This window comes from Zonotrichia albicollis, chromosome 22 (genome assembly GCF_047830755.1).
Source record: "Zonotrichia albicollis isolate bZonAlb1 chromosome 22, bZonAlb1.hap1, whole genome shotgun sequence".
NCBI classification, from domain to species: domain Eukaryota; kingdom Metazoa; phylum Chordata; class Aves; order Passeriformes; family Passerellidae; genus Zonotrichia; species Zonotrichia albicollis.
In genome coordinates, this window is record NC_133840.1 from 5,274,956 (window position 1) to 5,298,321 (window position 23,366).

At 48.6% G+C, this 23,366-nt stretch overlaps 1 protein-coding gene across 2 annotated transcripts in view; it reads right to left on the minus strand.

Moving 5' to 3' along the window:
- LRRC75A (leucine rich repeat containing 75A) overlaps positions 1-23,366 on the minus strand; it is a 69,768-nt gene that overhangs the window by 37,976 nt on the left and 8,426 nt on the right. For both annotated transcript variants that reach the window (XM_005493675.4, XM_074557316.1), the window contains exon 2: positions 6,757-6,885. In XM_005493675.4, coding sequence (XP_005493732.2) covers positions 6,757-6,885 — 129 coding nt within the window. The remainder of the gene's footprint in view (positions 1-6,756; positions 6,886-23,366) is intronic.

Below are 23,366 nucleotides of genomic sequence, written 5' to 3' on the forward strand. Positions count from 1 at the left end.
GATAAAATTGCAAACAAAAAAAAAAAAAAAAACAAACAAACAAAAAAAAAATTAAAATCTTCCCTGAGAGCTGCTGGAGGGTACCCAGCTCAGCTTCCACAGCAAAGGAGGAATGGGAGCAGGGTGGGGAATGGCAGGGAGGTGTGTGCTGCATTTCCTGGCCCTAAAAACCTGTCTGAGGTGTGGGGGGAGGCCTTGGAGCATCCCCACTCCTAAACTGGATCCACTTGAGTGCTACAAACAAAATCATGATGGGAAGATCACTCAGAGGCCACTGGAAAGGTCACTGGAGCAGCGAAATTTTAATGCTAAATCCATCTGTATCCTGCCATGAACAGCTAAAAATCCAGGAGGGATTGCTCTGGATTTACTCATTACTCTGGAAATATCTCAGCAAACAACAGGTTAATCCTTGCAGCTGGTGCACAAGAGAAAAAGAGAAAAACACCCACTGAAATCAGGGGATGATGGCACTCTCAGGAAAGGGAATGAAATCTTGATTTAAATGAGGATCAGTTGGGCATTGCTATGCACTTCATGTCATCCCATTTGCTTTTCTTGTTTCTCTTTGTATCAGGTTTGTTTCATTTCTGAAATTTCATTTCTTCTGTTTCTCTTTTGTCTCTTTGTTTACCTTTATTCCCTGATTTTAGGGAATTCAATGGGAATAATTTTTGATCCTTTTCAATGCACTTCATTTCCTCTCAGTGTATTTTGTTGTAGTCACTCCATTTCAGATTTTCTGGGTTTTTTTTTTTCCATTTCATTTTAACTTGATCATATCTCCTTTCCGGAGTGTTTGTTCCACTCTGTTCTCTGATTTCAAGATTTCATTCCCTTCCCTGAAAGATGGCACTGCCTTCCCTTTCAGCACGCACAGGGAAGATGAAATTCAGAGGAAAATTGGAATTTCTCAGGGAAAATCCCCCTTGGAACCACAGGTCTCATCCCAGCAGGCACCACTCACTCTCCTCTGTCCCCCATCCCTCCCAGGATGAAACCAGATGTGAATTTTTGCGTTATTTATGTCCCAAATTCAGCATTTCTCAGCCTGGATCAGCTGGGATCCCACGGGAAGCAGAGCCCAGGCCAGCCCCCCATGGCTGCAGGAGTGTCCTGGGATATTTTTGGGATATTTCTGTCATTCCCTGAGGGTTCTGAGCCCTGGGAGCCTGGGGAGGGGTGGCAGGACCCTCTCCCATCCAGTCCCTGCCAATGTGAACCCCAGGGAAAGGGCAGCTCACTCACCACCTCTGCTCTGCAGGCACAGCACAAATGGGGATTTTTCTGTACTTTTTTAAGGGAAAAAAAAAAGTGAGGAAGGAGCAGCCGAGGGTATCCAAGCTCTCCCAGCAGCAGCTCCGGGATGCAGCAGGGAAATTTCACTTCCAAGGGCTCCAAGCAAAGGTGAAAACACGGATGCAGACCCAGGAGCTGTGCTGGGGCTGGCCCGGCAGGATGGATGGCAAGGGCAAAAAGGAAAGTGACAGAGAAATCAGCAGGATTTAGCAAATTACCCAGCAGCTCTTTGAAGATGGGAAGGGTGGGATAAAGCTCTTAGAAATCCCCAAACAGCCCAAACTGGGAGATAATCACTTGCTGGACTCTGGCCAGGAATCCCAGTCCCTGCCATCGAGGAAGAGCAACCACTGGAAAGCCTCCTGGCACCTTCCCTATTTACAAAAACTCTTTGCTTTTATTTCTTTATTTCCTTTTTTATTTTTTCCTAATAGAGGGTGCCTCCCTTCTGGAAGGGAAATTGCTCAAAAGACAGGAAAACAGAGCTTCCATCCACGCAGGGCAAAATCCACTTTGCTTCCACTCTCCAGCTGCTTAGAAGAGCTTTAAAAACTCTCTCTGTTCCCATTTACCTTGAATTTCAGTGGGAAAGATGAAGATGATGTTCAAAATTGAGATAATCCCAACCTGAGATATTTGCCCAAATTCACTTCCCTGTGTTTGAACAGGGTCACATCTTCCACCTGAGGCCTGGAGGAGCAGGAGAATGGCCAGGCAAAGCTGGATTTTGGGATGGTTTGTTTCATTTTTGAATAAAAAAAAGCTGCTGCTCAGGAGGGGCACAAGAATGGCCAGGAAAACTGGATTTTGGGATGGTTTGTTTCATTTTTGAATAAAAAAAGCTGCTGCCCAGGAGGGGCAGGAGAATGGGGAGGCAAAGCTGGATTTTGGGATGGTTTGTTTCATTTTCGAATAAAAAAAGCTGCTGCTCAGGAGCTGCAGGAGAATGGGGAGGCAAAGCTGGATTTTGGGATGGTTTGTTTCATTTTTGAATAAAAAAAAGCTGCTGCTCAGGAGCTGCAGGAGAATGGGGAGGCAAAGCTGGATTTTGGGTGGGGGCTTTGCTAAGCTGCTCTGCCAGCCTTGCCCTGCCGGAAAGCAGCAGGATGGGGATCAGCAAAGCCAAAATTCTCTCTGGGCAACCTTCAGGGCTTGGAGGAGCTCCCAGGTACATCCCAGGGGTTGCAGTAAAAAGGCACAAACCCCAAACCAGCCTTGCCCAAGGCTCCACTTTCCCTTTCCCTCAGTGCTTATCCCAAACCCAAGTCCCCAAGCTGGAGGGAAGCCTGACTCACTCCCTATCTCAGCCATCAGTCATCCCCACACGTGGCTTTGGTGTGTGGAAAAAAAGGAATTGCTTCAATTTTCCAATAGTTCAGGGCCAGATATCCCTGCTGGCACGGAGAGCTGTGAATTTTTCACGGGGGCCCTTCACTCCTTACTCAAAGTTTGTGTTTTCAGCTCCAACCCAGAGCAGCTGCAGGAGGTTTGCTGCAATCCCACAGCACACGGCTTTGCTGGGGTGTTCTGTCCCTTTTTCCTGGCTGTGGGGACAGACAGACAGACATCACCCTGAGGGCACCACCCACTGATTGCTGGCACTGGGTTTTGGGTTTTTTCAGTGGCTTTGGAGCTGAGCTGCTCTCCAAGGAACCTTTCCCACAAGGAGAGAGGCAGGGAGATAAAAGCCTGGCCATGGGGGAGAGGACACTTGTTCAGATGTCTGTGATCCCCATTCCTTGCTGGAAAACTTTCTGCACAATCTGAGTTTCCTGAGCAGCAAATCTGCCCCTTCCAAGCCTCAGGAACCCCAAAGGTGACCAGAGCTGCACTCCAGGACCTGGGTTTCCATGAGCAGCATTAAACACATCTGGAATGGGACCAGATCCAACCCCTGGCTTCCAAAGGATCTGGGAAGGAGATTTTTCCTTGGCTCCTTTCACACCCCAAGCCACGGGCCAGGCTGGGCAATCAGCAGCAATCCAGCCCTGCAGCACTGCCTGGACACCCACACAAAGCTCACCCAAACATTTCCACCTCCCCAATTCCTCCTTCACAGCACTCCAGCCTCCTCCAGCAGCAGTTACAGCTTTTGGGTTGGATTTGCTGCCTGGAATCAGCACCCCCTGAGCTCCAGAGCCACTCGGGGGAGGCCAGGCCAATTTTTCCTAACCATACAGACTCAGGCTGTGTTTACCCAGGGCTTGGAAAAATGATTCAACTTTTATTTTAGCTCAGAGGAGAGACCAAGGGGTCACCTTTAAGCTAAGGGTGGTATAAATAGAAGCTGAGTGAAAAAAGCAATGTACAGAGAGTCAGGAGAGCCTCTCCAGGACCCCATAACCCTGAGCAGGGACATATTTAAAAGAGAAGGTTAACAGGGACCAGGGTCCAGGCCAGCTCCATCCACCTCTGCATGGATAAGGACAAGCTCCCAGCTGCCTCAATATATATATTTATGGATATTTGTGGCACAGGATTCAGAGAAAAAGCCAAAACTTCTGCAGCACTCCTGGCCCTGAGTGCTCTCCTGCTCTCACATTGTGCCAAGGCTCTGTCAAAGTGAAGTCAGTCTGGGGGAAGAGAGGGCTGGGAGCTGGAAAATCACCCTGGTGACTAAAGCAGGCAAATTTCTGGGGACTTGGAGAACATCAGTATCTCAGGAAACCACCACCAAACACTGGGATGAAGTTACTTTTCACTCAGCTGCCAAAACAAAAAAAAATAAAAATAAAAGGTTTAAAGCACAGCCAGTGGCACCCAAAGCTGAGCAAGGCAAAGCCACCAATGAGGAGCTGCAGCACAGCCCTGATGCTGCTGGGGCTGCTCTTTGTCACCTGCACAAGCCCTGCTTCCCTCACCATCCATCCATCCATCCATCCATCCATCCATCCATCCATCCATCCATCCATCCATCCAATCCATCCATCCCATCCAATCCATCCCATCCCATCCAATCCATCCCATCCCATCCATCCCATCCATCCATCCATCCCATCCAATCCATCCCATCCATCCATCCCATCCAATCCATCCCATCCATCCATCCCATCCATCCATCCCATCCATCCATCCCATCCATCCATCCCATCCATCCATCCCATCCATCCATCCCATCCATCTCATCCATCCCATCCATCCCATCCATCCATCCATCCCATCCCATCCATCCATCCCATCCAATCCATCCCATCCAATCCATCCCATCCCATCCATCCCATCCCATCTATCCAATCCCATCTATCCAATCCCATCCATCCCATCCATCCATCCCATCCATCCCATCCCATCCATCCCATCCAATCTATCCCATCCATCCATCCATCCATCCATCCATCCATCCATCCCATCCATCCATCCCATCCCATCCATCCATCCCATCCATCCATCCCATCCATCCCATCCAATCCATCCCATCCATCCATCCCATCCCATCCAATCCATCCCATCCCATCCATCCATCCATCCATCCCATCCATCCATCCCATCCAATCCATCCATCCCATCCCATCCATCCATCCCATCCAATCCATCCCATCCATCCCATCCAATCCATCCATCCATCCCATCCAATCCATCCATCCCATCCCATCCATCCCATCCATCCATCCCATCCATCCATCCCATCCAATCCATCCCATCCATCCCCATCCCATCCAATCCATCCCATCCATCCATCCCATCCATCCATCCCATCCATCCAATCCATCCATCCCATCCCATCCAATCCATCCATCCCATCCAATCCATCCCATCCAATCCATCCCATCCATCCATCCCATCCAATCCATCCATCCCATCCCATCCATCCATCCCATCCATCCATCCCATCCAATCCATCCCATCCAATCCATCCCATCCAATCCATCCCATCCAATCCATCCCATCCCATCCATCCATCCCATCCATCCCATCCATCCATCCCATCCATCCATCCCATCCATCCATCCCATCCATCCCTGGTGTGGTGCTTTGAGCTGTGCAGAGCATGTGGAGAGCACCAAGGGCATCCAAAAAGCCTCTCCTGCAGAGTAAGAGCCTCAGTGCTGCACAGGCTGACTCATTTGGGGTTTTGCCTGCACACAATCCCAGAATCTCAGGCTGGAAGGCCCAAATTTCCCAGCACATGGCCCAGGGTTGTGTCCAGGCAGCTCTGGGAGCTCTCCAGTGAAAGGAGGCTCCACACTCCACACCCCCTCTGGACAATCTGATCCAGCTCTCACCTGCCCTGGGAAGAAATTCTTCCTCATTTTCAGGTGGAGCTTCCTGGGCATCAGTTCCTGCCCTTTCCTCCTGTGCCACTGCTGGGTCCCTGCACACAGGGACAGCCAGGGATGGGCGCTTCTCTCAGCATCTCCTCTCCAGGCTGAGCAGCCCCAGCTCCCTCAGAGATGCTCCAGTCCCTTCATCCTCACTGTCCCCCTGCTCTGGCCCCACTCCAGGAGCTCCTCTTGCCCTGAGGAGCCCAGAACTGGACACAGCTGTCCAGATGTGCCTCTCAGGGCTGAGCAGAGCAACGAGGGCTCTGCATCTCCCTGCTGACCTGGCACTGCCGCCTGCACAGCCTCTGGTGCCAACAGAAACCTGCAGGGGCACAGGGGAGAGCAGGAGCTCTGCACTGGAGCAGCTCCAGGCCCAGGAGTGGCCTCGGGGTGTTTTTATGGGGAATCCAGAGCTCTCCTCCATGGTTCTCACCCTCAGGAGGAGGAAGCAGCTCAGTCTCAGGGCTCTGGAACAGGACAGGCCCAGCAGGGGAACGGGGCCTCTCTGCTGGAAAGGCGCCCGGCACGAGAGCAGAGAGCAGAGAGCAGCTTTCTCCACTTTCCCAGCCCATGGGGGAGGAGGAAGGAAAGGATTTTGTTCTCCACAGGAAAAGGGATCCATGGATGTCCCTGCACAGCACAGGGGTGTGGCTCCATCTCAGTCTCATGCTGTAGGACATGGAGAGCCATCCTTGTCTCTGAAAATGGAGATTTGGGTCCCTGGTGTCCCCTCCACCCTTCCCAGCACCTTTTACTGTGGGCTGAGAGTTTTATGAGGCCCTTCAGAGTCACACCCACACCACAGCCCAAACAGCACCTTTGTGGCTTTGCCTCACAACATTAAAGAAATCTGTAAATGCTTAAAAAAAAAAAAAGCAATTTCCCTCCTTTTCAAACACTGGTGGAGGCTATAACTGAGTGAAACATCCACAAGAAGCAGCAGTGAATGACTCCATCCCTTCAGCCACTCTCACAGGAAATTAAAGACCTGTTATTAGCAGCAAACACAGCAGAGTGATGCCTGCAGGTCCATCCACCCATGGATGATCCCTTGCCACACACAAGCCAGAAGGAGAACCAACATTAGCAGAATATCACTTGTTCAGCTGGAAAACCTGACCCACCCCGAACTGGGAGGATTTTCCACATTCCCAGTTTGCCAAGGCACAAAATGAGAGGAGACCATGGCACCTACTGGTTTGGGGCAGTGGATGTATCTTGCCAGGCTGATGATGAGGTCGTGGGTGATGGGATCCACCAGGTTTCGGAAGCTGGCGTAACGATAGAGGACATCATCCAGAGAGGTGGACTCCATCCCTAAATCCTGCAGGAAACAGGGCAAAGCAGCAAGGTTAGGTGGGACAGAAAAGCCAGAGGTTCTTCAAGTCAGCCCTGGCTGCAGGAGGGAATGATCCCCAGCAGCTCCCACTGAAAATGTTGTTGGAGGGTTTTTGTTTTTCCTGCAGTTTTGGTGACAAAGAGAAGGAAGGGACACCTTGTGTCACCTTGAGGGAAGCTGCACTCCTGGCCTTCACCTGCTCTGCAAAGAGGCTTTGGGGCTGCAGGATCAGCCTCATAAACCCGCTGAGTCAGTGACACCCTTGCAACAGGATAAAATCCAAGATGACCCCAGAGAACATCGCACAGCAGCTGGAGGATAAATGCAGCACTGGAGTGTCACAGACACATTTTATGAAAAATCCTTTTGTTAGGATTTTTTTCTCCTGAGAAGCTGAGAGGCCTCAGGAACAAAATGTAAACATTGATTATCTGCTGCTGTGGAATGCAACAGGTGCATCTGTGATTGGTCTCATGTGGTTGTTTCTAATTAATGGCCAATCACAGGCAGCTGGCTCAGACTCTCTGGTCAGTCACAGGATTTTATTATCATTCCATTCTTTTTCTATTCCTTGCTAACCTTCTGATGAAATCCTTTCTTCTGTTCTTTTAGTATAGTTTTAATATATCAATTTCCTTTAATATATTAATAAAATAATAAACCAGCCTTGTGAAACATGGAGTCAAGATTCTCCTCTCTTCCCTCATCCTGGGATCCCTGCAAACGGCACCACACTGGAGGAGCTCTGGGGCTGCTGCGCACAGGGAGGGAGGGAGGAGCCCAAAACTGGAAAGTGGAGGATGGACTGGAGACAGGGAAGGGAAAATGCTGGGTTAGACTGACTGGGAGGGAGTGGAAGCTGTGCCAGGCTGGACAAGGTGGAGCCAGGAGCAGCTCAGGTGGAGCTGATCCTGCCCCAGGGATGGGCCAGCCCTCCTGAGGCCCCTCCAAGGCTGATTTCTATGGTTTGTGGTTTTTTAGGCTGAATAATTTGAGGAATTTTAGCAGAGAACTCCCCGTGTGGAATCCATCATATTATACGTGAGGGGAAGGGTTATACACAGCGTGCTCCTTTCACCTCAAATATATTCGTGTGTATAACACCCAAACAATCTTTTTATTCCTTTTAGAACTTCTTCCACTTCCCACGGAGCTGGTGGCACCTGGCACAAAGAATTTCCTCCTGACAAACACATTTAATTTATTGCCACCGTGCAATAAATTAAAGCTTGTCCTGAGCTCAGAGATGCTCCAGCCCCAAAAACCCCACGGGAAAGCACATTGCTTGTAGGTGTGGATGCTCTGTGATTTCAGACAGGTTGAAAATAAACATCCACGCTTTAAAAAAAATCCATTGAGCCTTCAGACACAACAGCCCGAGGGATCTCACATTACAGCAATTACAGCTCAGGCCACAAACGAGGTGACAAGTGTTTATCCCACTGCTTTCCTCGGTATTTTTAGGATCAGCCCCGCAGCACTGCCTGAGTTCACAGCAACTCCTTGGCTGCAAACAGGTTATTTAGTAAAAAAAGAGAAAGTTAAAAACCATACACGTGTGAGGCTGCCCAGCTGGGAAAATCAAGTGGCCAAACTGATTTCTGGTCTGTCTCACAGCTTCTGCCAAATTACTATTTACAAATATAATTATATAAAAATTATATTATAGTATACAAATTATATATATTATACAAATTTCTATTTACAAATTATAGCATACAAATTATATATTATAATAATTAATATTTACAAATTTATACAAATTGTTATTTTTGTACTTAAAAAAATCTCAGTGTGGAGAGACCTTGGGCTTCTTTGCAAGAGGAAGAAGAAATACAAATTGTGGAGGGAGGTGCTCAAAGGAAACTCCCACTTTTCTAGCACAGATGTCACCATCCCAGTTTGGTAAAGCCCAGCATTAGGATCAAGCAAATATCAAATAAAAGCTGGATTTGGTCCCTGATCTATGGCAAACACCAGAGGGCCAATCTGGGGACTTGGGACAACTCACTGGGACCTTCAGAACCAAACCAGGCTCAGCATCTTGCCCCTTCAAACACCTCAAAACTCTTCACCATTTTCTCCTCAGCTAAAATGAAAACATCCAGCTGATAAATCAGAGAATTTCTCCTCCTCTCTGCTGGGACAACTTTACATTTTCCACGTGGAGCATTCCCTCCTGGTTCTCCCATTTTTCAGGCACAGATGTTTTCCTCAGCTGCTCCCCAACCCTCTCTGCCACACCAGCACTGTCTCTTTTCCACCACACACAATATTTTAAAGCCTCTGAAGGCTGAAACTTGTTGGAGGCCAAGTGATGAGCTCATCTGCAATTTAATAACTTAACACCAGTTCATGCTGTCAGCAGCAAATCACCCATCACTGCCTTCCTGCGCAGGAACGCCCAGCATCTGGCTCCAGCCACTTTTTTCCTGCACATTCCTTTTTCCCAGGGGATTTTACCTGGATGGCAAATGCAGATTTCAAATAAATAAGGGTTTAAAGTGGTTTATGAGGCAGGGATGGCTTTCTCAGGGCAGATTTGAGGGGTGTCAGGAGTGGATCCAAACCCCTGAACTCTGCTGGGGTGCTTTGTCCAGGTGTGGCAGGAAAATGGGAACATCTCTGCAGGAAAAAGGGGAATTTTCAAACAGAAATCATCCATGACTTCTCTGCAGTTCATCCCATTTGTTTCCAGCTTTAGGAAGCTGAAAGGCAAATCACTGATCCATCCTTATCCACTGGAAGGAAAATTTCCTGCCATCAACCAGCTGAGCCTCCATGGGAGACTTCTGCAAATCTAGCAGTGTAAAGCTATCAGGTTTAAAAAAATAGGAAAAAAAACCCCAAAACCAAAAAATAAACCCCCAAACCCAAACAAATTTTAAAGATCCACACAAAAAAAACCCAAAAACAAAACACAAAAAACCAAAAAAACCCAACAACAACAACAACAAAAACCTCACAAAAAAACCCCCAAAAAACCCCAATTACCTACCCCACTTTGAGGGGTGAATTTGAAATTTATATCCAAAAATCCAGCAGAAAATAAATGTAACGTGTTCCTCCAGCAACCAGCAATAGAAATTCCCCAGCCACAGCCACGAAAGGTATAAAAAACCCCAATTATTTTTGAAAAGAAAACCCCAAGCCCAGTGAGAGGCACAGGGATGCTGTGCCCAACCTGTTATTTGCAGCAAACCCACAAAAACATCTATTTGCCCCCAAAACTCAGAGCTCACCCATCACTCTGCAGTCCAACATCACCCAAGGAAAACATCTGGGAGCTGCACCCCCAACTTTTCTTTCCCTCATGTAAAATCACTTATTTCTTTCTGCTGTCCAAACTCAATTTTTTGGGGTTTTTTTGAAGCTCCAAATTGTGTTTCCACCAGTCCCAGCATCCCCCAAGCCACACAGAGCCATAACCAACCACAGCCAAGCCCATTTTTTGCTTATTAAACTATTTATCACTGCAAATTGAATTGTAATTAGGGGGAAATGCAGCAGGTCCCTGTGAGGAGCCATTGAGAAAGCAGCTTCTGCTGTTGTTGTTTTCACTAACACCAAATGATTGCTGCCCAAATGAGGTTCCTGTGCAAAAAAAAAAACTCATCACAGCTGCTCACAAATATCCCAAGAGCTGCTGGTTTGGCCAGCACCTCTTCCAAAACTCCTTTATCTCCACTAAAATCAGGGCAGCATTTTCCTGAATTTCCAAGCAGAGAGGTTGGTGTTGTAAACAAGAGTCAGGCAGTGAAGGAAGGAAGGAATAATTCAGTTTTCCATCCATCATCTGCTCCAAGTTATCTGGGGAAAAATGATTCCAGCAGGTGGGGAGGGAGGTCAGCTCAGATGTGACTCAGCCCTGTGTTTTTCTGCATTTTGGACACAACCTGTGTCCTGTGAGGAAAACCCAACCACGTCCTCCTACTCTTCCCCAAAAAGATTTTTGAGGCAGGAATTGATTTCTGGTTGAGGGAATAGTAAAGCACCCCAAAGGTAATGATGCCACAAAATATTTTGGGACAAAAACCCCAGCCCTGAGGCACACAGAGATAATGAAATTTGCAATTTGGACTTTTGAGAAGGGCAGGCTGCATTTGGGAGCTCAGCACACCTGGATGGGGGTCCCAAAAGCCACCCTGGGAAGCTTCACACAAACCAGCAACTGCTTCTGCACATTTCATGTCCAACCCACCAGCCTGGAGTCAAATCAGCATTAAATATGTGGGTATTGATATAATAATTGAGTATTTTCCGTTTCACAGAGTTAATATCGCTTTGGGAGCCACAAATGGCTCATTCCAGCACTGAGGGTGCAGCGAGAGAAGGGAGTCGATGCTTCAGGGAAGGAGCAAATATTTCCCTGGCAGACTGACTCAAATAATAAATGGTGGCAGCCTGAACCCCCTCCAGGAGGCTGGAATTGGAGGAACTTGGAGAGATGGATTAATGGGCAGAGATGTGATGCTGCCAGCCAGATAATAAACAACTGAGAATAGGAGATTTGCAGAAAAATGCTCTTTTATTCCACACTGCCAGGCAAAGGCAATGACTCCAACTGGAGTTTGGCCAGATCTCAGTTAACATTTCTTCAGGAGAGTGCCTGAGGATGTTTAGTGAGGATGGCCTCAGCTCTGCTGATTTACAGAGCCACTGGGAGCCCAGGAAAAGCCTGGAAGTTCTGTTTGGGAAAGGTGACTGCAGGATTTGCTTTGAACAACCCCAACAATTCCCATGCACCACTGCCTTTAACCCAACTCTGCCTCCCCTCATCCCTCCCAAAGCAGCAGGAGCTGCCCAAATCCTGCTTTTCCATCCAAGCCTGGGGCTGGGGCTCCAGCTGGGGCTCCATCCCCAAGCCAGGACCCTGCTGGCCATGCAGAGCCTGCACCAGATGGCTCCTGGTGGCACTTGTCACTTATTGCTGCTGCTCCCAGATGGATGGGTGACAGCTTTGGAGCCCTTTAGGAGTCTTTAGAACCCTCCCAGGGACAGGGGTGCCACAAAGTTCTCCTCCTGCAAAGGGAAGAGGCAGGAAAAGCTGGATTTGAGCAAAGCACAGCTGAGGGGTCACTCTCCCACCCCTCAGAGCCCCACACATTCCTGGCTAAAACCCAAAGGAAAAGGTTCATGCACCAACCCTGCCCTACACCCACCCTGTGAACTCCAGTCTGGCTGCTGGGCCTCCCCTTCACAGCTCTGCACTGAAGCATTAAATGAAAATATAATCAATTTAATCAACTCTGCCATTTCCATCCTCATGTGTCGGCCCAAAGAGCTTCCTGGAGCTTCCCAGGTGCTGCCTGGAGTATCCAAACCACAGCTCACGAGCAGAATTCATCAATTCTCATCATCTTCATCAATTTCTCGATTTCTTATCCCTTTTGCCCTGTGCCCAGCAGCTCTCAGGGCTGCAGAGGAATTCCTGCCCCAGCACGGGGCTGATTCCCAGGATCAGCCCCAGCCTTGATCACATTGTGCAAAAAACCTACTTATTTCCACTTGCAAAAGCCTCCTAGATCCCTGCTGGAAAAGGAGGAGAGGCTGCCTATTATCTCCTGTCAGGGAAGGAGCCAGAGCTGCCACCTAAGCTCAGTGTGCTGTCAATTCATATGAGGATGGTGATTCATCCTGCTCAGAGACAGCTGGGCTGACTCAGTCCCTGGATGAGCTTGTGTCTCTCATTTACCTGCCAAGAAAAGCCCCTCTAATTAGCTGATCCTAGACACGCAGTGAGGAGGCAGCTGGAGCAGGAAAATCCCCCTCGTGCTGCTCTCACCTTTGTTTCCCAGCACTGAGCTCTGCCTGCTTCTCCTGCCCCCTCTCCCAGCCCAAACCAGCCCCATCTGCTCTGCAGCTGATCCCCCATCCATATCAGTTAGGTTTTTATGATTTGTTTCAGCACCCCATGGGTTTTATTTAGAGGTAACCCGAGGCTCAGACAACTCTTGTCCTTGGGAGGTGACAGGAGATGCCTGATGGCCACTGAAGATTTTTATTTGTGTGTGCAGCTCTCCTACCCTGCCCTCACAAGCAGTAAATCCACAAACAGCCCTAAAATTAGTATTTACAGGAAGAAAAGAGAAAAGCAGAACTGGGATCCTTGCAGGAAAGGGGAAGAGATTCACAAGCAGAGGATGGAGAGGAATCACTCACCCTCATCATTTCCACTGCCTGTGTGAGACTGCTCTGGTGTCTGGGCTTGCAGCAAGAACAGCTCCTGGGACAAGAGCAGCATTCCAATCACACAATTCCCTGCTTGGAATCACAGCCCAGGCTCCCCACACCCCTCCAGCTGATGGGAGTTGGATCAACACTGAGCCCTTGGTGCAGGCTGCTCCTCACCCCCACGTCCATGGGCCAGACAGCCCAGCTCTGCACACCCCTGCACACATCTCTGCTGGGAAAAGAGTCCAAAAAGCCTCACCCAGATGGCCCAGCCTCAGGGATGAACCAAACAGGCACCCAGGCTGGTGCTGCTGTCCATCCTGCCACCCCCTGCCCTTCCCCAGGTGGCTCTGGTGTCACCACTCCTGTTAAACCCTCATCCCAAATCACCGATCATCAATACACTTCCAATTAACCTTCCTCTCTATTTCCTAGCATCAAAAACAATAACCAGCTGTCATCATCATTCCATAGCCACCCCAAAACAAACATACAACTAACCCCCCCAAAAAAACCAAACAAAAATATAAATCATGATCATAACTCATCAACCAATCATCCACCAAATTTTACATTCTTGTAGCTTATAAAATGGGGAAGGGGTCTCACAGGTGATGAAGGTCCTCTGAGTCCAGGGGAATTGGAGGGAAAAGGAACAGACCCCAGCAAGGGGAGGAGCAGGACTGGGCTGTGGAAAGCCCAGCATGGCAGAACAGATGCTCTGCAGCTGGGCCAGATGGTCCCCAGCTGCTGCCAGGGACTGTGCCTGGGACAGGACCCTGGGTCCTGCTGGAGCTGGGCTGAGGGGATGGAGGATGCAGGAAAGCTCTGCCCTGGTGTGACAGAGCAAATGAGGCACTGGAGTCCTCATCCCTCACCCCTCTAACCCAGGCACCTTCTCCAAATTTCCCTCCCTTCACAATTCACACAGCCCTGCACGAGCTGCCAGGCTCTGCCATCAGTTCTGAGCCAGGCTCTGCTTGGGCAGGAATCAGGATTTATGGTCTGGGCCCAGCAGCTGCCGCCAGGAGAGGCTTCAGAGGAGGCCAGGGTGGCTCTGCTGATGTCCAGCAGGTTAAAACCCCTCTCTGAGCCCATCCTGACCTGCTGCTCCCAGGAGCAGGCAGAAACAGAAGGAATTGCAAATCTCACATGAAACGACACATTTGCCTTTTTATCCACTCCAAAATTGTTGCTTTTGATGGCTCCCCTTGCCCTCCTCAGCCAGCAGAGCTGTTGCAATCCAACAACGGGGGAAAAAAAAGTTGAAAATATCTGGGAATTGATCAATGATAAATCCTGAGGTGGGGACTGCCCACAGCCATCCAGGGGTTTTGTTTTGATGCCCAGCCCTGGGAAAACACTCCCACACCCTCCCCCAGGAGCTGCAGCATCAATAATGCTGTTCCTGCCTCACCTGGAAGCCTCCTGGAGCCAGCAGAAATCAATCCACTGCTGCACTCACAATGAGAGGCTGCAACCCAAGAACTGCTCTCTGAAAGCTGCTCCCACCTCCAAGCCCTGAGCTGATTATTATTGCATTAGCCACGGAGGGACGCATTGTGAATGCTCAATGGATGCTAAACTCTGCTTCAAAAGGATGGAATTTCGGGCTGGGAGGCTCCAGGAATGTTTTGGCATCCTTTAATAGGTGCTGGAATAAAGGCTCAGATATTTCTGCTACAGAAAATAAGCATCAGTGATTCCTCATCACAGCTCTCTCTCCCAGAGTTATTCAATGGAAGTAATTGAAGGCATCTTTGAGAGACACAAATATTCAATTAACTCTCCAAACTGGCTGCTGTGGAATAATGCAAGCATGACAAAAAGACAATTTAAGTGAACAAATTACAGCTGACTCCCATAAAATCATGCCAAATCTTTTTTTCTTTTTTTTTTTTTTGGTTCATTTACACCACTGCAGGAGCCAGGGTGGGAGGAACACAGGGGAAAAATGGGTTTGGATCAATAGCAATACCTGCACATACCAAAATCCAGGCATATCCTGGATTTTTACCAGCAAAGAGAGTGGAATTACTCAGCACAAGAATCTGGCTGAGTGTCACTGCAGGAATTAGGAGATTTTGCAAGGCAAAGATTTAGAAGGAACAAGATACAGAGAGATTTTAGCACAAAGCAAAAGAGGAGGAAGTGGAGTTGAACAAAACATTGAAATAAAAGCTCCCTGACCCTTTTTTGCATTAAAATTTATCCTCAGGAACAGCCTATTCCATAAAACCATTTAGTATCTGCCTAAATGTTAAAAGGGAATTCCAGCAAAGGAGAAAAACCAACCCAATCCCACAGCACCAAACTAATTTTCTGAATTAAGACAAAGCAACAGGAGTGGAATAAAAAGAAAGGTTTCCCCATGGAAGCCAGCATCACCCAAGTAATTAATATGGACAACATGAATTCCAATTCTTTCATTTGCAAATCCAGCATCCCCAGTTAATCTGGAGCATGGACAAAGTCCATTAATAAAGCAGATCCCTGTAATGGGATTCAAAGCAACGTCAAATCAATAAATTAAAAAAAACATGTGTGGTTAAATAATCTACACTTTGCATAATAACATCAGTGCTGTGATGCTGGGTGGTTAATTGGAGACAAATTCCAGAGCAATCCCAGCAAGAAAATCAGATTGAGGTGGGAAAACCTCTCTCCTCAGGGGTGAAATCCATGAGCCAAGGGGAAAATCTCCCTCACATTCCATGAAACCCCTCCTGAGCTGCCCCATGGGGTGAAATCCATGAGGCAAAGGGAAAATCTCCCTCACATTCCATGAAACCTCTCCTGAGCTGCCCCATGGGGTGAAATCCATGAGGCAAAGGGAAAATCTCCCTCACATTCCATGAAACCTCTCCTGAGCTGCCCCATGGGGTGAAATCCATGAGGCAAAGGGAAAATCTCCTTTACATTCCATGAAACCTCTCCTGAGCTGCCCCACACAGAGCTGGGGGTTCCCCAAGCAGCTTTCCAAGAGTGAGGGGGGATGATTTGCCTTAAAACCCTTTCTCACCCTGGGTGAATCCCGTCCAGGATGTGCCAGGTCTGAATTAACCTGGCAGGACCTTTCCTGTGCCAGCTCAGATGAATTTACTGACCAACACTGACCCCAACTCATCCTGTTTCACAAACCATTGCATTTTGGGGTGCCTTTGGTGCCTCCTAGCCCCTGCAGAGAGCTGAAAAAAAGGAGAAACTGAGTCACAGAAAGGCAAACTCACACTGCTGCTCTCAACACCCCCACTTCCAAACCCTTCCAGCTGGGAGGCCTCAGCTCAGCTCTGCTCTCCTCTGGGATAGCTCCTCTCAGCCTTGCCAAGTCACAAAACCACTTAAATACCTGATTAACTACAAGCACATGTTTAAATCCCTCTGGAGCCAAGGGGGTTGGGTTAGCAGAGCGCTTCACGCAGGTTTTTGTTAAGCAAAACTTCTTTTCTCCACCCAGTTCCCTTCTTGGGGAGGGACCGGGACGCCCCAGAGTGAGCTGAGCTCAAGTGAGCAGTGGAAGAAGAATTTTGCACAAAATCAGGGAATGAGATCCCAGGGGACACAGGCTGGGCTGATGCAGAGTGCTCTGCCCTCCCGAGCCAGCAAATATTTCCAGTAAATGCCATTAAAATTCTCTTTATTTCACCACACACCAGGCTCCAGAAAGGCCAGAGGGTGGTTGCTGCTGGTCCTGAGCCTCAGAGATGTGACAGATTAACCCAAAAATGGCACGAGAGCCTCTGGGCTTGGCTGAGAAGGGAAATCCACCCCAGGTTTCACTGAACAGACACAGGTAATAAACAGATTTTTTGCTTTTCTGTTTGTGGGGACCCCCAAACCCACAGGGCAGGCAAGGAGAAACAGGAACATGGGACAGGCAGCACCACATCCTGTTCCCAGCAATAAAAGGTGCCAACCTCCTCACTAAAATCCAAATATTTCTGCTTTGTTTGACAGCCAGGGCCATTAAATCGCTGTTGTTGATATTCCGTTTCCCAGTGGAGATGCCAGAGCAGCTCGGGAGGATCAGACACAAAAACACACCTTGGCCCAGGGAGCTTCTGCCAGGGAAACAGAGCCTGTGAGGAACCTGTGGCCCCTGGAAATGGAACTGTGAGGGATCTGTGGCCCCTGGAAATGGAACTGTGAGGGATCTGTGGCCCCTGGAAACAGGAACTGTGAGGGATCTGTGGCCCCTGGAAATGGAACCTGTGAGGGATCTGTGGCCCCTGGAAATGGAACCTGTGAGGGATCTGTGGCCCCTGGAAACAGAACCTGTGAGGAAACTGTGGCCCCTGGAAATGGAACTGTGAGGGATCTGTGGCCCCTGGAAATGGAACCTGTGAGGGATCTGTGGCCCCTGGAAACAGAACCTGTGAGGGATCTGTGGCCCCTGGAAACAGAACCTGTGAGGGATCTGTGGCCCCTGGAAATGGAACCTGTGAGGAACCTGTGGCCCCAGGAAATGGAACCTGTGAGGGATCTGTGGCCCCAGGAAATGGAACTGTGAGGGATCTGTGGCCCCAGGAGGAGAAGGAGCCAGGGCTGGGTGATGGAAACCTCGCCTGGAGCTCCCTTTGCAGCAGAGGATCCATGGCAGAGCTGCTGCTCCCACTGCTGAGTCACAGCTGCTGTGCAGAGCTCAGGATTGGGAGTTTCCTTCCATCTGGGGCTTCTCCCCAGCCCATATTTTAAGGCATTTGCCAACGACAAATGCACTGAAATATGTCTGATATAAGCAGTTGAGAGCAGCCTTCTTCCTATCATGCATCCTTTAAAAAATACCTGTTCCATGGTTCTCCCTCATTCCTGCAAAAATACACTGTGTCACTTGTTTTTTTTCGAAAAACACACTTTGCTTACAGCTTGAATATAGCTAGCAAAGTTTAATGAATAAACTCTAGAAACAAAATTTGCATGGTATAAAAATACATAACTTGGAGCAATTACAAGCGAACCTAGCTGTGAACAGTTTTGGTGGGGGTGAGCACCAAAACACCCCCAGAACAAGGCAGGGAGCAGCTCCAGAACAGCATCATCAGCCAAGCATCCCTGTCTCCATGGCCTGGGATGTTCCCTACAATGTGTCACCAGCCCAGAAGTGTCCCCAGGGAGAAGCCTGGGATGCCAGGGGTAACAGAGCACCCTGCTAATCCCTCCTGCTTCCCTGAGCCTTCCTGGGGCACTCAGCTGGATCCAATGGAAGCCACTGGATATTCTCACAGTGCCACAACAAAGTCTCACAGCTCCTGCTCCCAGTGCTGCCATTGCAAGCCCAAAACACTGATTTTCCAACTCCAAAGCAGCCAGCACTGGTATTTTTCACACCAGCAGCTCCTCCTGAAGTTCACAGCAGAGGAAGAGGAACCCCAGAAAGTTTCAGGACATGGCAGCAAATCCTCAATCTCGTTTCCCAGCTCCAACCACTGAATAATCCTGAAACCTGACGAGCTGAGCAGGAGGAAAGGCAGGATGAGCTCATTGTGCTGAGCCTCCCCTTCCCTGCTCCATCCCCAGCCCTGGGCTGGAATTCCTCACACAGCCACAAGCAGCTGATTCCAATATCATTAAAACATGACTAACACAGGCCCTGAGCTGGTTTGAAAGTGGAGGAGCCACTGGTGGGTGGTGGATCAGACACCTCCAGCCTCACACACATGAGATGTGGGGTGACATTTAGCACACAGTGACACCAAACCCGCCCTTGGGACCTTCCCCCAGTGCCAAGAAATGCCAGAAATTCATGGCTGGAAGAAAGATTCCCTTTTGCAAGGCATGAAACAGGAATTAAAAAACCCTTGATTTTCTCTGAAGACCCACAGACTGAGCTAAAATCACCAGTGACAAGTAAATAGGTTGGAAAAAGCTCCCTCTGAGAGGCAGGCTGACTCAATCTGTGTTATCTTTTCCCTTTTTACTTTATCTTCCCTGATGTGCCTGCTCAGGAAGAGATAAGGAGCAGCTGCTCCCAGCCCTGCCACTTCTGTGCACTTCATCCCTGTTCTTGGGAATTCCCTTTGCCAGAGGGATGTTCAGCCCTTCTGCTCCTCCATTCCCTCTGAAAAACGAGGAGCAGAGAAGCTTTTCCCTGATAGAGAACCCTGGAATTATTTAGGGTGGAAAAGCTCAAATCTGACCACTAACCCACCACAAAACCATGTCCCCACATCCCATAAACCCCTCCATGGATGGGGATTCCAGCATTTCCCTGCAGGTTCTGGGATGGCTCAGTCAGAGCTGGAACAGCCAGGGGAGTTTGGTCAGCTCTGGGTCCCACCAGGATTTTGCACAATGTCATTCCCAATCAGTGGGATGATCTCAGCCTGTGGGAATGGCACTCTGCCCCTGCCTTTGGGAATATTTCAGGCTCCTGGATTTTTGCCCTCTTCCAAAGGGAGGGCACACAAGCAAACACAGGTCCTCGTGGAAAGTAAAGTTGATTTATGCAATGAGGCAAAACTAAAAGGTCTTTTTAAAAAAAAGATATTTCAGGAGAAGAGTTTGGCTGATGAATTTTCTTTCAGGAGAAGAGTTTGGCTGATTTATTTTCTTTCAGGAGAAGAGTTTGGCTGATGAATTTTCTTTCAGGAGAGGAGTTTGGCTGATGAATTTTCTTTCAGTAGAGGAGTTTGGCTGATGAATTTTCTTTGTGTTGGTGGAGAACAGCAGCTGATGGGCAAGAGATGAAAGCACCCCAAGCAGAGATTCCTCACCCGGTTTCAGGGAGTTCATCCCATCTGAAAACTGCTTTACATCTAAAATAGGATGGAGAAATTTATCACAGCCAAACCTTTCCCTGTCACCTGCACCATGCCAGAATCTCCATCCTCCTCCTCTGGACACCAACGGGGTGGGAAGGAAACCAGAGAGGAAACCAAGGTGTGCACGCAGAGCTCAGGGGAAGCCCCAAAGCTGCTCCTGTTCTACAGTTCAGCCTTTCCACTGAATGACCACTGCCATGGATGGTAAATCAGCTTTGGGACGTTTTCCCATGCCAAGAAATGCCAGGAATTCCTGCTTGGAAGTGGCACAGCCCCAGCAGCTGCTCCCCACGTGGGAGCAAGGCCTGGATGCTGCACACCCACAGCCCCTGGGTGTTGTTTATGAGGTACCCAGGGCCTTACAGGGATGCTCACATCCTAAAATCCAGGCAAACCTGGAGTCCTGGCAGCTCCTGGGGCTGCTGCCACCCTTGTTCTAAAGCAGCAAGGCAGGAGAGAAGAATGCCATGGAAAGGATTTTTACACTGAGAAAGGAGATGCTGGAGAGCAGATTTGTGCACATCCAGCTGAGACACATTTCCCCTTCCCAAATCCACAAATCTGTGCAAAGACTTTGGGTTGGAAGGGACCTTAAAGCTCATCTCATTCCCACTCCTCTGCCATGGGCAGGGGCACCTTCCATAGAGCAGAGAGCTCCAGCCTGGCCTTGGGCACTGCCAGGGATGGAACAGCCAGAGCTGCTGTGGGCACCTGTGCCAGGGCCTGCCCACCCTGCCAGGGAGCAATTCCTGCCCAACATCCCACCCACACCTCCCCTCTGCCAGCCTGAAGCCTCTCTGAACGCCCACACTGGTGACACTCTGTGGTTTTGGTGAAGAGTTCCAGCTCCAATCCAGAGAGGGGATGGAAAGCAGAAGTCCCAAACTCAGCTCCACACCTGCTGGATGCTCTGAATCCCCCCAAATCCAGCACACCCAGCCCAGCAGAGCTGGCCAGGCACTCTGAGCCCATGAAACAGCCTGGCAATGGCACACACACAATAAAACATCCATTTTGGAGCTGCTGAGAGGAGGCTTTCCTCTCAAAACACCTCAGAAAAACGGGCAAGGGAATGGAGGAGACCATCAGAAGGGCAAATTTCCCTCATTTATTGCAGGGTGGCTCAAAAGTCTCTGATTTCCCATCCTGAGACTCAATCAGTGCTGTGCCCACACCACAGGGAGCTGGGAACCTCATAGCAACAAAGGAAAGTCAGTTTTGGGGATGGAGGGAAGAAATGAAGCTTTTCCCATGATTTCTGCCACGCTTGTGTGGTTTTATTTGCAGCATCAGATGTGGAACCATCAGGCAGAGCAGGGCTGGGATTTGCTATTTGATATTTGAAGAAGGTTGGAAGGTAAAATCTCTCTTGAAGGTAAAATCTCTTGAAGGTAAAAATCTCTCTTGAAGGTAAAATCTCTCTTGAAGGTAAAATCTCTCTTGAGGGCTTTCACAGCTCCTTCCCTCCCTGTCTGGCACCAGGGAATTTGGAGGCTCCTTTGAGGATCCACCTTGGCATGAGCCTCCAAACTGGAGGTGGGATCCTCCCAGCTGGCTCAGTCTCTCCAGAGAAACCCAAAAATAAAGGATTTGGGCTCATCAAAGTCACCAGGAAATGCCCAAACTTGCTAAGGAAGAATTAATGACTGAGCTGCCCAAGGATTCAATTCAATGATATTAAAATTCAATTAATGCTGCTGTATAAAGTAGCTTCAAACATCGAATACTTTAAACCACCCAGATTTCAAACCAGCAATTTGATGCCAACCTCTGGCCAGGTTTTAATTTTAAAATTGAAAAAAATATTTAATTTTAAACAAATTTTAAACTCCTGTTAGCCCAGGTAGGCAGGACATGGCTGCCAATGATTTCAGGGAAGTCAGTGATGAAAACAACCAGAAAAAAAGTGCAAACACAGCTTTGGGGAGAGTTTGGACAAAGAAAACATCTTAATTTCAATTAATTCAAATGTTTCACTCCATGATCTTAAGGTTCTGTTCCAATTTCAAGGGTTTTCATTCACTTTATTCCAGTTTAACACTGAATTGCAGCAACTCAATGAAAAAATCAGGAGTACAAAGGAGAAATGCACATTTTCCAATCTGCAAGTAAAACTTGAACCTGAGAGACCAAGTTCTGTAATTATGGTGACCAGAAGTGTAATTCATATGCACAATTAACACTCCACTTAATGAATCAACCTGTTTTAAATGCAAAATCTATTTGGAGACATTTACTTTGTCTGCTTTCCTATCCAGCATATTTTGGGTGTATTAACTGATCAAAAAAAAAAAAAAAAAAACATTTAAAACCACTTTTGTGCTCTTTAAACTTGCTTTCATTTCCCTGTAACTCGAGTCAGAAACACAAAAGGATCAATCAACCCTGCAAACCCCAAATTCACCATTTCCCACCGGAATAAAACCACACAAAACTCCTCACCCAGCCACGCAGCTGCCTCAATAAATGTCCCCAGATCCACCAGGCTCCCTCCTCAGAAAAGGAAGTATCCAATTACACCCAAGCAGCAGCAGCTTTTTACAACCAAACAGGAAAACATCCTCTTTCTTATAGAATCACCCCCCAAAAAATCCTAACCACACACACACAAAAAAAACCCCAAAAAACCCACATACACACAAAAAAGGCTGCTTAAATCAAGATTTAATCCACTCCTGCATGATTTTGGCTGGATGTAAATCATGGGTGTAGATCATTCACACTCTCATCCCAAATTGTTTTTCTGCAAGCCCAGGAAGCTCACAGAGATATTTGGGAGCAAGATTTTCCCCAAATCCTTTCTGGAAAGGGGAGAGCTGTATCCAAATGGAAATAAATGGAGGGGTTTGGGATGAAGCAAGGCTTTGGGGCTGTTTGAGTGCTGGTTTTGCAGAGATTTGGGCTGCTCTGCCCTGATTTTGGGGAGCTCAGGCTGAACCTGGAGCTGGGGTTTGCTCAACACCAACCAAACCTGGGGCAGAGGCTGCAGCAGCTTCAGTTCATCCCTGTGCAGGGAATTGGGGTTTTTATTGAGGTCTAAACCCCCCCAGCTCCTGAATCCCACTTTGATTGAGGCTGGAGATGCCCCAAATCCCAAAGCAGCCCCAGCAGGGTGGGAATGGGGACAGAGATGTCCCATGAAAAACCCTCAGCACATCCCTGGCCAAAACAACCATTTCCCACCAAAATCTGCTCTCCTTCCTCAGCAGCTTTTGCTTTTTTCCTGCTGGGATTTCAGTGCAGTGCCAAGATCCTGACCTTGGGCAGGAACAGCCCTGCAGGACAAGGCAGGAATGATCTGCTCCCAGCCCAGAGAGGGCTCATCCCCTGCGACAGGAAAAGAGAATTTCCCAGCCATGGAAATCGGGGCTCCTGGCACACAGCCCTGTGCTCTGACACCAGGGAATCTCTGCACAAGGAGAGGGGAAGGCACAGGAACTGCCCAAGGAGGGTTTGGTTTCTGTTTTCCAAGCTTGTCCTTGGGGTGGGAGGAAGGGAAAGACAGAGCTTGCTCAATTCAAGGTTCTCTGC